Raw genomic sequence first — 14997 nt, 5'->3', positions numbered from 1 at the left:
ACATAGGGCTTTTTCTTTAATTTAGGTTTCTCAAAATAGATCCAATGATTTTTTTGAGAAGGTTAGGGTTTAGGGTTTTTCTTATTTGATTTCTTTCTCTTTTAATTTCATTTGGTCTGTGATCTTCACTTGATCACTTTAGGGTTTTAGGGTTTATCACATAAGCATAATAACACTCATCATGGCAGAAACACAAGTAATAGGTAGGAGCACTAAGCATCGCACCCTATATAAGAAAAGTTTTTGTTGGTTCTCATTTTTGTAAAAAGGAAATTTATTTTCTCTTTGTTTTGAAATTTGGGGTGTTACAGCATCCCCTTCTTCATCGACAACATTATCAGGTTCCTCCCCTGAAACTACATTTTTATTCGGCCACATCTTATGCACTTTGCTTGGAGCGTCGGTTTGTTTTTGTTTTTTGTTTTGTTTGAATAAAATGGATCCTAGCATTCACTTTATGGGAGAGAGACACGCTCCGCTGTAGCATATGGACAAATATGTCCTTAGGTTCTACTCATAGTATTCATGGCGAAGTTTCTTCTTCGTTAAATTGTTATATGGTTGGAATTGGAAAATGATACATGTAGTAAAATGCTATAATGTCTTGGATAATTTGATACTTGGCAATTGTTGTGCTCATGTTTAAGCTCTTGCATCATATACTTTGCACCCATTAATGAAGAAACACTTAGAGCTTGTTAATTTGGTTTGCATATTTGGTTTCTCTAGAGTCTAGATAATATCTAGTATTGAGTTTTGAACAACAAGGAAGACGGTATGGAGTCTTATAATGTTTACCATATGTCTTTTATGTGAGTTTTGCTGTACCGTTCATCCTTGTGTTTGTTTCAAATAACCTTGCTAGCCTAAACGTTGTATCGAGAGGGAATACTTCTCATGCATCCCAAATACTTGAGCCAACCACTATGCCATTTGTGTCCACCATACCTACCTACTACATGGTATTTATCCGCCATTCCAAAGTAAATTTCTTGAGTGCTACCTTTAAAATTCCATCATTCACCTTTGCAATATATAGCTCATGGGACAAATAGCTTAAAAACTATTGTAGTATTGAATATGTACTTATGCACTTTATCTCTTATTAAGTTGCTTGTTGAGCGATAACCATGTTTCGGGGACGCCATCAACTATTCTTTGTTGGATATCATGTGAGTTGCTATGCATGTCCGTCTTGTCTGAAGCAAGAGAGATCTACCACCTTCATGGTTGGAGCATCCATATTGTTAGAGAAGAACTTTAGGCCGCTAACTAAAGCCATGATTCATGGTGGAAGTTTCAGTTTTGGACACACATATCCTCAATCTCATATGAGAATAATAATTGTTGCCACATGCTTATGCATTAAAGAGGAGTGCATTATCTGTTGTCCATGTTGTCCCGGTATGGATGTCTAAGTTGAGAATAATCAAAAGCGAGAAATCCAAAATGCGAGCTTTCTCCTTAGACCTTTGTACAGGCGGCATGGAGGTACCCCATTGTGACACTTGGTCAAAACATGTGCATTGCAAAGATCCGGTAGTCCAAGTTAATTAGGACAAGGTGCGGGCACTATTAGTATACTATGCATGAGACTTGCAACTTGTAAGATATAACTTTCATAACTCATATGCTTTATTACTACCGTTGACAAAATTGTTTCATGTTTTCAAAATAAAAGCTCTAGCACAAATATAGAAATCGATGCTTTCCTCTTTGAAGGACCATTCTCCTTACTTTTATGTTGAGTCAGTTCACCTATCTCTCTCCACCTCAAGAAGCAAACACTTGTGTGAACTATGCATTGATTCTTACATACTTGCATATTGTACTTGTTATATTACTCTATGTTGACTATTATCCATGAGATATACATGTTACAAGTTGAAAGCAACCGCTGAAACTTAATCTTCCTTTGTGTTGCTTCAATGCCTTTACTTTGATTTATTGCTTTATGAGTTAACTCTTATGCAAGACTTATTAATACTTGTCTTGAAGTACTATTCATGAAAAGTCTTTGCTATATGATTCACTTGTTTACTCATGTCATTACCATTGTTTTGACCGCTGCATCCACTACATATGTTTACAAATAGTATGATCAAGGTTATGATGGCATATCACTTCAGAAATTATCTTTGTTATCGTTTTACCCGCTCGGGACGAGCGGAACTAAGCTTGGGGATGCTGATACGTCTCCGACGTATCGATAATTTCTTATGTTCTATGCCATATTATTGATGATACCTACATGTTTTATGCACACTTTATGTCATATTCGTGCATTTTCTGGAACTAACCTATTAACAAGATGCCGAAGTGCCAGTTCCTGTTTTCCGCTGTTTTTGGTTTCAGAAATCCTAGTAACGAAATATTCTCGGAATTGGACGAAACAAAGACCCAGGGGCCAATTTTTCCACGGAGCTTCCAGAAGACCGGAGAACACACGAAGTGGGGCCACGAGGTGGCGACACCACATGGCGGCGCGGCCCAGGGGGGGCCCGCGCCGCCCTATGGTGTGGCCCCCTCGTCTGGCCCCCGACTCTGCCCTTCCGCCTACTTAAAGCCTCCGTCGCGAAACCCCTGAGGCGAAAAACCACGATACGGAAAACCTTACTGAGACGCCGCCGCCGCCGATCCCATCTCGGGGGATTCTGGAGATCTCCTCCGGCACCCTGCCGGAGAGGGGATTCATCTCCCGGAGGACTCTACACCGCCATGGTCGCCTCCGGAGTGATGAGTGAGTAGTTCACCCCTGGACTATGGGTCCATAGCAGTAGCTAGATGGTTGTCTTCTCCTCATTGTGCTTCATTGTTGGATCTTGTGAGCTGCCTAACATGATCAAGATCATCTATCCGTAATTCTATATGTTGTGTTTGTCGGGATCCGATGGATAGAGAATACCATGTCATGTTAATTATCAAGTTATTACATATGTGTTGTTTATGATCTTGCATGCTCTCCGTTACTAGTAGAGGCTCTGGCCAAGTTTTTACTTTTAACTCCAAGAGGGAGTACTTATGCTCGATAGTGGGTTCATGCCCGCATTGACACCTGGGACGATGTGACGAAAGTTCTAAGGTTGTGTTGTGCTGTTGCCACTAGGGATAAAACATTGGCGCTATGTCCGAGGATGTAGTTGTTGATTACATTACGCACCATACTTAATGCAATTGTCCGTTGTTTTGCAACTTAATACTGGAGGGGTTCGGATGATAACCTCGAAGGTGGACTTTTTAGGCATAGATGCGGTTGGATGGCGGTCTATGTACTTTGTCGTAATGCCCAATTAAATCTCACTATACTTATCATGTCATGTATGTGCATTGTTATGCCCTCTCTATTTGTCAATTTCCCGACCGTAATTTGTTCACCCAACATGCTTTTATCTTATGGGAGAGACACCTCTAGTGAACTGTGGACCCCGGTCCATTCTTTAATACTGAAATACAAATCTGCTGCAATACTTGTTTTTACTGTTTTCTCTGCAAACAATCATCTTCCACACAATACGATTGATCCTTTGTTACAGCAAGCCGGTGAGATTGACAACCTCACTGTTTCGTTGGGGCAAAGTACTTTGGTTGTGTTGTGCAGGTTCCACGTTGGCGCCGGAATCTCCGGTGTTGCGCCGCACTACATCCCGCCGCCATCAACCTTCAACGTGCTTCTTGACTCCTACTGGTTCGATTAAACCTTGGTTTCTAACTGAGGGAAACTTGCCGCTGTGCGCATCACACCTTCCTCTTGGGGTTCCCAACGGACGTGTCAACTACACGCATCACTGACCGGTGCCAAAGTGTTCTCTAAGATTGAACTTAGGACTGGTTACCATCAACTGAAGATTCGTGCAACGGATATCCTTAAGACTGCCTTCACCACAAGATGTGGATTGTATGAGTACAATGTCATGTCATTTGGATTGACCAATGCCCCCTCTTATTTCATGAATCTCATGAATAAGATCTTTATGAACTTTTTGGATAAGTTTGTCGTGGTTTTCATCGACGACATCCTTATCTACTCCAAATCCGAGGAAGAACATGAGCAACATTTGGAGATTATCCTAGAAACCCTTAGACAGCACAAGTTGTACGCCAAGTTTAGCAAATGTGAGTTTTGGTTGAAGGAAGTAGGATTCCTGGGACATATCTTGTCAGCAGGAGGAATTACCGTAGATCCCGCTAAGATCAAAACCGTTGAGGAATGGAAAGCCCCAACCACCCAGACTGAAGTCCGTGCATTTCTGGGATTAGCGGGATATTACCGCAGGTTTGTTGAAGGATTTTCCAGCATCGCAAGACCAATGACTCAACTACTGAAGAAGGACAAGAAGTTTGAATGGACTGACAAATGTGAAGAGAGTTTCCAGTAACTCAAGAGCAGATTAACCACAGCCCCAATATTGATCATGCCCGATATCACCAAGCCATTTGATGTCTATTGTGACGCATCCAAGATTGGTCTTGGATGTGTGTTGATGCAAGAAGGCAAGGTGATATCATACCTGTCAAGGCGACTGAAGCAGCATGAACAGAACTATCCAACCCATGACTTGGAGCTAGCAGCAAGTTAGCACCCCTCATGCCTAGTTGCTAGTGCTAAATTAAAAGTGACTACTCTAACTGGGAACTTGTGAACCTTGGAATTTTGAAAACCTTGGAATGATGAGTCATTCTATTGAAAGATTTTGAAGGTGAATGTGACTTGAATGAAATGGTATTCTTGATGAAAACTGATGATTGGGTTCGGATGCGATACCATTCCAATTCTTGAGTACCTCCACAATACCTGATTATGGGTAAGGCTTTAGCTGGAAATTTATGTGTCTTAGTATGGGTTCCCTCTGAACAAGCATCATAGAGGTTATGCCGAGGCTGCCTCCGTTGAAAGTGAAATGACGTGAAATGAGGTGACTGTCCTACCCAAGCGCTGTGCAGTTTCTAGGATATCAGTTGGTTATCACTGGGAGGCCAAGCTCATGGGGAGAGGTGCCTATACTAGGGTGTGTAAGTGAAAGGTTAATGGTTGATGATCACCATACTGAGTTATGATTATTCAGGGTTATCCCTGACGGATGTAATCAAATGTTGTGGCACAAGTGTGCAGCCTCTGCAGAGTGTAAACCTATTCGAATAGCCGCATCTGCGGTCATGAACAGTTGGAAAGGCCATACTGTTCCGTCATCAGAACTTTTCCCAAATGGTGGTTTGTGTTTTGAACTTGAAAGGTGACTTTAATTTGAATCACAACAGAGTTGTGGGAATGACACTAATTTTCCCACTTTAGTTAGTTAGCATATAAGGAGTCTTTTCCAAAATATCTATGAACTAAAGTTGGCTTTATGCAAATAAACCTAGAGCTTAGCACCCTTGATTAAAATTGTTAAGTGCTTACACTAGTATTAGTTTGCGAGTACTTGAAAGTACTCACGGCTGTGTCCCTAGCTATTCAAATGGCCAGACCTTGAAGAAGAGCCGCAGTATCAGGAGGACGGACAGCAGGACGTCTATGACAACTAGTAGCTTCTCCTAACGTCAAGCGTTGCCTGTGGATTAGATGGACTTCTACGACTTCGCTTCTGCTATGTGTTATGTAATGATCATTAGATCAAGTGTTGTAATTAGACTGGATCATGTGATCCTTTTTATGTAAGACTATTATGGTGTTGTAATGAATGATGATTTGATGATATTCAACTGCTATGTCTCGCAAAAACAATCTTTCTGGGATTGCGATGTATGGCATAATAGGCATCTGGAATTAAAAATCCGGGTGTTGACATGCTCTTAACAGATTTTCAGAATAACAATGAGCAGATATTTTGGTAGTCCGCTGCCAAAACTGAACCAACTGAACCTGAAATAGTTACGACTTTGAAATCATAGATCGGAAGGTTTCAACAACCCAATTCATAGGTTTCACCTCCCACCAGAATATATTTTAAATACACAAATCACATGCATGTTCGACCTCTGATATCGAGCCTCTCATAATATATTTCGCATCCTTCTGTGATTCTGTCCACAACTTTCAACCAAACAAAATTACACCAAAGCTCATGAATCGATTCTCAACCACAAACGAAGAAAATCTAGTACTAGTACTCAGCAATCCATAGCCGGGCTTAATTCACTATAACACTCCGGCTTTATGTTCACATCAACAACGTTACGCTAAGAATAAACACAAATCACCTCATTATGATTAATTACAACCAAAACACCACAATATAATAAGTACCAATTAATTCATGAGTTGATGACCCTACAGTTTCTCCTAATCTCTCCCTGGTCTCCGGTGAGGACACCAACGCGACCCATCTTACGAACGGCGTTCTTGAACTCCTTCAGGAAGTGGCCTTCCTTGGTGAGCCCGTGGATCATGCCGACGGCACGGCGGTCGGTGAGCAGGGCGGCGTCGGACCTGAACAACCCACGGCCAAGCTTGAGATTGACGTAGTAATGGGAGTCGAACCGGGCCGGGCTGCTGGGGTCCATGGGCACGACGGTAGCGTTGTTAGACGGCGACCTGCACGCCCCGCGCAGCTGCACGGCATAGGCAGCGTTGAGGGTCGGGTCGGTGGCGGGGGTGACGGCGCCGGTGGGGGTGGAGCTGAACAGGCGGCTGCTGAAGAGGTTGCAGTGACCGACGCCGATGGTGTGCGCACCTGCGGATACACATGGTCCCAGTGTATGCGGCATGTGGAGGTTAGAACTACTTTTGTTGGAGGTGAAATTCTATTGCCATATTGCGATATGCTATACTTTATTGTTACTCCTATTATTGTGTACATACAGCTTCTATAATATTCTGAAAACAAAATTGATTTTCAAGCTAAATTTGAAGAAGTTCTATCTACAGAAAGTGTACAACATGTTAAAGGCACCAGGACAAACTCAAATCAATTGTAATATGCATGATAAAGTATTAATAGCGCTGTTATTTGCAATCCATATTGGTTTTTCTAGCTAGCTACCTCCATATCATATTGTAAGATGTTTTGCATAGGTTAATTACCTATGCAAAGCGACTTATAATATGGACCAGACTACGAGAGGTATTAGAGCATATCTAGTCATTTCCCCCAAAGGTTTTTGGGACGCACCAGACATATTTTCGTCCCCAGTCGCGCTTCCCAAAGACCCTTTTCGTCCGGCGCGGCTCAATACGGTGTCCGGCACCCCGAGCCCGTCCCCGGTCCACAGGGGACGCTCCTGGCGCGCCGGACACAGCGAGAAGCGAGGCTGGGAGTGGCAGGCCCGACGCGTCAGTGACACATGAACGAAGCGCCGTAGCTTTGCCTTAATAGCGACGGAGGGGCAGGCGAGACATCTCGTCGGCACTGCGCAACCTCCACGCGTCGCCGCTGTTCGCATGCCACGGCGCGTTCCCGCTCTTTCTTCCCACGGCTTCTGGCCTCTTCCCGTGCTTTCTTCTCACCTCTTCTCGCGGCGCCGGCGTCTATATAAGGCCTCCTCCGTTCAATGGTCGCCACCACAGTCGCCGGCATCCCTTTCTCCACCGCAAGCACATGCCTCGTCATCTACACACCACCTACGGAATGTTAAACCACGCCGGCGCCGGCCAGTTGCCTCCACCACCCTCTCCACCTCCATCTCCACCACCTTAGGAGTTCGACGTCTGCCCGGAAGCAACGGAGAATGAAGCGTGGGAGGAGGCAACGCTAGCGGACACCATAGCGTCATTCGATGCCGCCACGGCTGAAGAGGCGCGCCGGCGCCGGGCGGAGGAGATGGGCGAGCGGTGGCATGCAGAGCGGGAGCTCCATCAACATCAGCGGCGGGAGGCGCTGGAGCAGCAGTTGCGGGGGAATACGGCGGCAGCGGAAGCGGCGGCCTGGGCGGTGGAGGCGGATCCGTTGGCGACGGCTGCGGCAATGCAAATGGAGGCGGAGGAGGAGGAGGACGACGATGACGACGACTTCGACTAGTCCGACGACGACGGGCTGGACCCGGAGGAGGCGGCGGCGCAGCAACTGGCGCTCGTCGAGTCGTTCGAGTCGCAGAAAAGCTGCAGGACATTGCCCGTGCCTGCGAAGAGGAGCAGATTCGCCGTGCCGTCGAACTCTCCCTCCAGACGGAGCAGTTGGGGAGGGCAGGCGACAACGCGCTGAACAATCACCGGTGTCTTCTCGCCATGCTCCATAGGTAGAGGAGGCGCGCGGCGCAGGAGCTGCGGCGGAGGGGAGACGACGACGGGGCGGGGCCGTCGGACGCACCGTCGGGCGGCCATTAGGCCATAACCTAGCCGTTTTCATTCAAACTTGTAAAATATAATCAAATTTAAATGAAAACCTTTTTTTCGTGCATTTTTTTATGCGTGTTTGGAGGACACGGCTGGGGAGCAACGTTCCCCAAACACGGCACGAAGAAAACACATTCCCCAAACACTCGATATGCCACTTTTTGGGAGACGTTTTGGGGAACGCGGCTGAAGATGCTCTTAGAAGTATATAGCGGAGTATTGGTTTCATTGAAGTGTCCACTCTAGCCAGTCCAAAGAATAATGCATGATTGACTCGAACTCTTGGATGGTCCACTTAATTCGCAGTTGAAGCGCTATTTCGAGCACAGCGCGCTAGTTTACCTAGCTAGCTAGCCAATGCTGGTCAGGTAGTGCAATCTAACGGCCATCAATAGCTCATAGATTGGCACTTGGAACTACACTACACTAGACCAGTCTAGTCTTGTTGGGACTGCACTTCAGAAGCACTGTGTACCCTAGAGGGAAGAGCCCACAGCACTTAACCAATGATGGGCCAAATTGAATCCAGCCTCTTAAATCACAGTTGATTGGATTTGATATGGACATATGGTGTTGGTTAGGAGTGCTAGTAGTTGGTAGTTACCGGTAACCACCACTAAGGCATGCACTACTGGCACACGTCGTACTATCTAGGAGTGTTGGAGTACAGCACAATTAGCTGTACCAGCTGCATTAACTCATGCCCATGCATGCCAAAGATCTCAGCTCTTTGGTTGCTGGCAGATATAGATCAAGCATAATTCTTGACGAGGCAGCGGCCACTTAGATTTGGTGCATGCATGGTTGAGCAGGGCCACATGCATATGGATTACCACTCAGTGATGGTCTTTTTGTGGAAAGGGCAAACCTTTGATCGAGTTTGCTTTGGACTTGGCCATATCTAAGTAGTACCTTTATTTGTGACCACCATAAGCATAATTGACATGCAAACATATAATTGTAGGTTGTTTGCATTTTTTTAATCCTCAAAATAGGCTTCTTAAGGAAGTCAGCTGTTTATTCTCTCTTGAAATTGGGCTTGTATTAGATCATGAGATAATGTTTTGATTACAACTATTAATTGGGGTCAGAACACGAAGTAAATAAAAAACATAAGAGTAGAAGAATAAGGACAGTATATTTAATTAACACTCTTCATCACGTCTAACCCCCTACAGATTGTTTTTCTTTTAGGAAGCGCGGGAGAGCTGCGATTTCATTGATAGAGGAAAGAGTTACAGGGAACTTGAAAAGCACAAAACAAGATTACAAAGAAGGCCCCCGAAGGCGGCAAGACGACATGCACTACTCTCGCGTTCTAAGGTGCCGGCAGCCCGCCAACGCCCAACACGAGCGTTCATCTATAATATCACCAAGGACCCCCTACAGATTGTAGATGTGGGATGAATGTAGGCCGCAACTAATTCTATAGTAATGCGTTGGCCTGGTTTTAACCTTGAGATACCTTAGCCACCGGGACTAGGGGTGTAGCCGTGTAGGTAGCTTATCAGCAACGAGCGGCCATGAAGGGCCGGCTCGAGTGCTCGGCTAGGTCGATGCACGGACGCAGGCATGCTTGGATGGTGGTTGCTCCGTCCCTTTCTATCGCTGGCTAGCTACACGCTTGGCTCCGGCCTACTACGAACGCGCTCGGCAACACGGGTGCATGTGCATGCAGCGTCTATCGCGGCCTGCATGCTCTCCTCACCACGCGTGCCGCCAAACCGACACATCCATGCCGCCCGTCGATCCATATGCATCTGCACACTGTGGCCACTTGCCACGTATCTCGTGACCCGTGAGCGTAACTAATTAAACATGCCGCTTGCTGATGTACCATATTGATTTCCTCTTATGCTGCTAGTTCGAAAGTTTTGAAAATGAGACTTTTAGGTTTCAAAAAATCCGGAAAAAGGAAAATCTAAACGTTTTCCAACATGCAAAATTTCAGCTCAAAACACCTTTACATTTTGGGCCACACAAAATGGCCAAATCTGTCGATTTTTTAAGGTTTTAAAGTTTGCACCTTTCATTACTCAAGATGTCAATTTTTGTTATTTTTGCACTGCCTAGAATATGAGGTACGTCGAGTTGAGATTTCGCAGTTTTCGGAGTACCTATACAAAGGATTTTTCAGAATTTTTTTGAAACTTTAAAATGGTCTACAAAATGCCACACTCATTGAAGAGGACGATATTGCGGTCCGAGGTAAATCCATGTAAATTTTATTTCTATGCCAAGATTAGCTTATGTTTAGTTTATTTAGTTAGTCGTAGCGACCAATACTTGGGAGTACAAAGGTATTTCTGTTATGTATGCATTGTCTAAATTTCAGATGACAGATTTTCTTAAGTCTCGGAGAGAACAATGCAACCGTAGTTTAGACTCTTCTGTCATAGAGTCACTTTTCAGAAAAAACGCAACTCGTTTCGGAAAAGTAAAAGCACTTTTCTAGGGTGACTGAATCTCAGATTTAGCAAAACGGATTATATATTGGGTGTGTCTGTGTCTAAGTTTAAAGAAAAAGTGCAACTTGGTCCGGTTGCACATTTGTGGCAGAAAAGTGCAACTGCAACTCAAGCACTTTTTTGTAAGTAACTTAGATTTAAGAAAATCTCAGTTGACTGAGATATAACTAAACCATTATATATTTTCCAAAACATGCTTAGGACGGTAGGAATTTTCTGAAATATCAGTACATCTCAGTCAGTATGACAGTCAATTCACAAAAAAATGTGTCACAGCGTGCATGGGCAGCTTCGATCGGCCGGGAGATTCAGTGCGGACGTGCGTGTATTTTGTTTTCTTTCCGACCGAAAAGACCGCCGTACGTAAATACGTACATGTAGGCGTGTACTACGGCGTGTATTTGTTATTCACGATGTTGACTTGATCACTATACCTGAGAGGATGACGAGGTCCTTGACGTCGAGGCCCTTGCTGGCGAAGCTGGCCTCCAGCGCGGTGAAGTTGTCCGACGGCGAGGGGATGTTCGCCAGCGCCTCCGACGCGCGCGACACCACGCCGTCGCGCCGCCCCAGCTGCACGTCCCACAGGTCACGACCGAACTGCATTATGCACGTACGAACACGCGTCAATCTTCAGATTAGCCATGACTGCATGCGAGCACTGAGTCACTGACTGAGTGATGATGAAGACACATGCCCTGCACCGAGCCACCGACCGACCTGGACAGAGACGGCGTCCCTGGCGGCGAGCGCGACGATGTCGGCGCAGGAGACGACGCCGGGGCAGACGGCCTCCAGCACGGCCTTGGCGGTGTCCACGACGTCGAAGCCGCCCAGTGACCTGTTTGGCGCGGCGTCCTTCTCCGCCGTGCCGCTGCCCGCGGTGGACGTGGAGTCGATCAGCAGCGACGCGTCGCAGCCCCTCACGAAGCAGTCGTGGAAGAAGAGGCGGAGCAGCCTAGCGGGGAGCGCGGCGGGGTCCTCGGCCACGCGGGCCTGCACGATGTCCCGCACAACTGCCTCCGCCGCTGGGCAGCTGTGCCTGTAGAAGTGCGCCTTCAGCAGCGCCGCATCCACGACGCCGCCGCCGCCGGCCAGCGCGCCGGCCAGGACGACAAACGCGAGCAACGTTGGCGGCGCTATCGTCATCGGGCTGGCTCTGGCGAAGCCGGCCTACGTACTAGGTAGGATGGAATGTGACGCGGGTGATGGTCGCGAGAGAGCGATTGATAGTGCGATCGGCAGGTGAGAGTAATGGAAGCCTGCTAGGCTGCTAAGCTTACGCGGGTGCGGCTGTTTCTGCGTGCGCTTATTAAGGGGCGGCCACAGCGTGCGGCGGCCGGCATCGATGGTTGATCTCGATCTGTGAGGTCCCCAGTAGAACAGTCCTTCTGTTAGCCGTCCGATAGTCATCTACCGACGAACAGGTAACGATTTTGTGGTGGCAGACTATTTTTTTAAAACACGTACAAACACAGATGCTCACGAGTCACGACCTATACATGCTCACCCCATGAACGCACACACTCCCTATCTCTATGTGACTATATATTACACTCCCTATCTCTATGTGACTATATATTTGCTTGAAGAACCTTCGAGGGAATTATCATCGACTAGTATTTTCTTCGAGAAGGAAGACGCAGGTGAAGCATCGGCAGAGCAAGGGTTGGTCGAATAATTATCAAATATTAACTGGAAAATAAAGTCCCAGGATCAATGATAGTACCAAGGGGAATTTCATTGATTTCTAGAAAGTTTACACGGACATTACAAAAGAAGTTCTCCAAAGGAACTAACAGGGTAATTGTTGCCAAGGCTAAAATGGCGACAACAGCAAAGAAATAGAGAAAGCAAAGGAAAGAAAAAGCAAAGGCATTCAACTAGACCTCCGGCCTTGATGAGCTAGGAGTTGAAGATGGCTTGATCCCGAGATAGGCCAGGATTTTCTTCGTGTTGGGCTTGGCTGCCTTGATCAACGACCTCCATTTTGATTGTTCTATCTGCTCGGTGTCGCCTACCTTCATCCAGTCAACAGTTTGTTGACTGTCAGCGACCAAGGAAACAGTGTTCTCAACAGCAACCTTCATGTTCTCCTGACGCATCTTCAGTCCAAGATCCTCTGGTGGATTGAAGTCCTTGGCAAGGGTAAGGAAAGTCTTAGGCTCCTCTTTCTTCGGGAAGAAGTAGGGGAACAACTTCGACAATCCCGCGTCAGCATTCATCACGCCTTCGCAAATTTCTAGGCCATGAAATTCCAGATAGGACAGTGCGTCAAGCAGAGGATCATTGGTGGGATTCTCAAGGTCAAAATCTTGGTTTGTTTGACCTGCCATAAAAATTATATGTTAATTGACAGCAAGTAAAAACAAAAGAAATCAAGTCTTAAGAAAAATAGAAGGAATCAACAAAGTTACCGAGGAAGCGACGATTTTGTGTGTTCGAGCGCTTAAGGATTCCCTTTTCACGGGTGTCCTGTGCGGCTTTGTGCTCGTTTAAAGCAGCTTCAGCATCATCAAGTTTCTTCTGCAGTTCTTCGACACTAGCAGCTTTTGCTTTGGCCTCATCAGCCTCTACTTTTGCTTGGCTAGCATCAAATTCGGCTTTCTTGCGAGCCGTTTCACTTTGCTCCAATTTCTGAGCAAGAGTGTCGGCAAGCCTGTTGGCCTCTGCAAGTTTTTCTGCCAAAATAGAAAAGAACAGTCAAAATTGCGACAAAAATAGGAGCAAGAAGATTAGAAACAATGACAGCAAAAAAAAAGTTGTTACCTTCAGTCCTGCTGGCATATTCATGGTACCCAATGAATTGGGATCCAATGCGAATAAGCTCTTTGATCATGGGCTGTCAAAGAAGAACAAAGAAAGAAAATATCGGTACGAGAAAATATGAAGGCACAGAAAGAAGTAAACATAGGAAATATAGATACTAGCAGGAAAGTCAAAAACTTACATCATCTAAGAGCGAATGAGAAGAGCTACCCAATTGAGGGGCAGGCTCGATGATCGTTTCAACCCTTGTCCTTTTTGGTGAAGGAGCAAGGGGGCTTGAAGGAGGAGTGGTGGTGACGACGTTTTGTTGAGGAGGCGGGGATTCTTCTCCTTCAATTAACGTCTCCGAAACAAGTAAAGTATGTGACGTGCTCGTCCGAGGAGCCACGTCACGAGTTGGTACTTCTTCCTCATCATCACTGCGATTAAAGATCGACAGCATAAAAAGCAGGATGAGACAAAAAAAACTTCGACTACAGAAATAAGGGGAAATCAAGGTGACTCACGAGCTGACGAGGGATGCGAGATATGGATCATAAGTTGCCTTCTGACGCGAAGGATCAAATTCTTCGGCTTTGGAAGTGCTGGAATCTTCGACGTCATTCCTTTTCCTTTTGCCCTTTGGAGAAACAGCGGGAGGAGGAGATAGTGCCGACGCAGTGCCTTCGGAAGATCCCGCAGATTTTCGAGAATCCACGGGTTCATTCACAAAAGACGGAGCCTCTTGATTGTCATGAGTGACAATGGCCCTTTCTTCGACTTCTCCACCTTCAGGAAGAGGAGGAAGCGAGACAAGGTCTGGATGATTCTGTGCAAAATAAAACAGGGAGAGATGTCAGAAAAGAAGTTACAAAAAAGATAGCAAAGCAACAACAAGACAATAGACAAAGATTACCTCGGGAAGTGGATTGGCGGCGCTTAATGGTGTCACACGGAAAGAAGAAGGGACAGCATCTTTTTTGCTGAGAGATGAAATTTTTCGGACAAGTTTTTCTAAATCCTTGACCTCCAAATTCACCGACAGCCGATCTACGTCCTTGTCGCCGGCATATTTCCAGAGAGGATATTTGCGAGCCTGAAGCGGTTGCACTCTAGTCCTAAGAAAGTATGCAGTGATTTGGACACCCGATAACTCTTTGCCGCGAGTATTTTGCAACTCGCGGATACGAGCCATCAAGGTTTCTGTCGACGCCCTTTCTTCTTCGGTGGCCTCCGCGTCCCAGGAGCGGCGGCGAAAGATTTTTTCGGCGCCATCAAAAGGAGGAATGTTGTCCTCCGCACATCCATGGTTCTCCTCCTGAATGTACAACCACTTCTCGCGCCATCCTTGAACTGAGTCAGGAAGCTTAACGTCGATGTAGTCAACAGTGGGCCGAACAGAAATTACAACGCCGCCTATGTTATAGGCGCGGCGACATTGGGCGAGCCATTACGGCGGCAGAAGAAAATGCGCTTCCATAGCGCCCAGTTAGGCTGGACGTCAAGGAAGGC

The 14997-nt window shown here is 46.1% G+C and overlaps 1 protein-coding gene across 1 annotated transcript; it reads right to left on the bottom strand.

The window, feature by feature from the left end:
* Positions 1-6252: 6252 nt before the first annotated feature.
* Positions 6253-11886, bottom strand: LOC124651260 (peroxidase 3-like). The gene is made up of 3 exons (XM_047190375.1): positions 11458-11886; positions 11172-11337; positions 6253-6671 (listed from the first exon to the last, which is right to left on the bottom strand). The coding sequence occupies exons 1-3, from the start codon at positions 11884-11886 to the stop codon at positions 6253-6255; spliced, it is 1014 nt and encodes a 337-aa protein (XP_047046331.1).
* Between the last annotated feature and the right edge of the window lie 3111 nt (positions 11887-14997).

The sequence above is a fragment of the Lolium rigidum genome, chromosome 5 (genome assembly GCF_022539505.1).
Source record: "Lolium rigidum isolate FL_2022 chromosome 5, APGP_CSIRO_Lrig_0.1, whole genome shotgun sequence".
NCBI classification, from domain to species: Eukaryota; Viridiplantae; Streptophyta; class Magnoliopsida; order Poales; family Poaceae; genus Lolium; species Lolium rigidum.
Note: the sequence above shows the minus strand (reverse complement) of the source record. Positions and strands in the feature narration are given on the sequence as shown.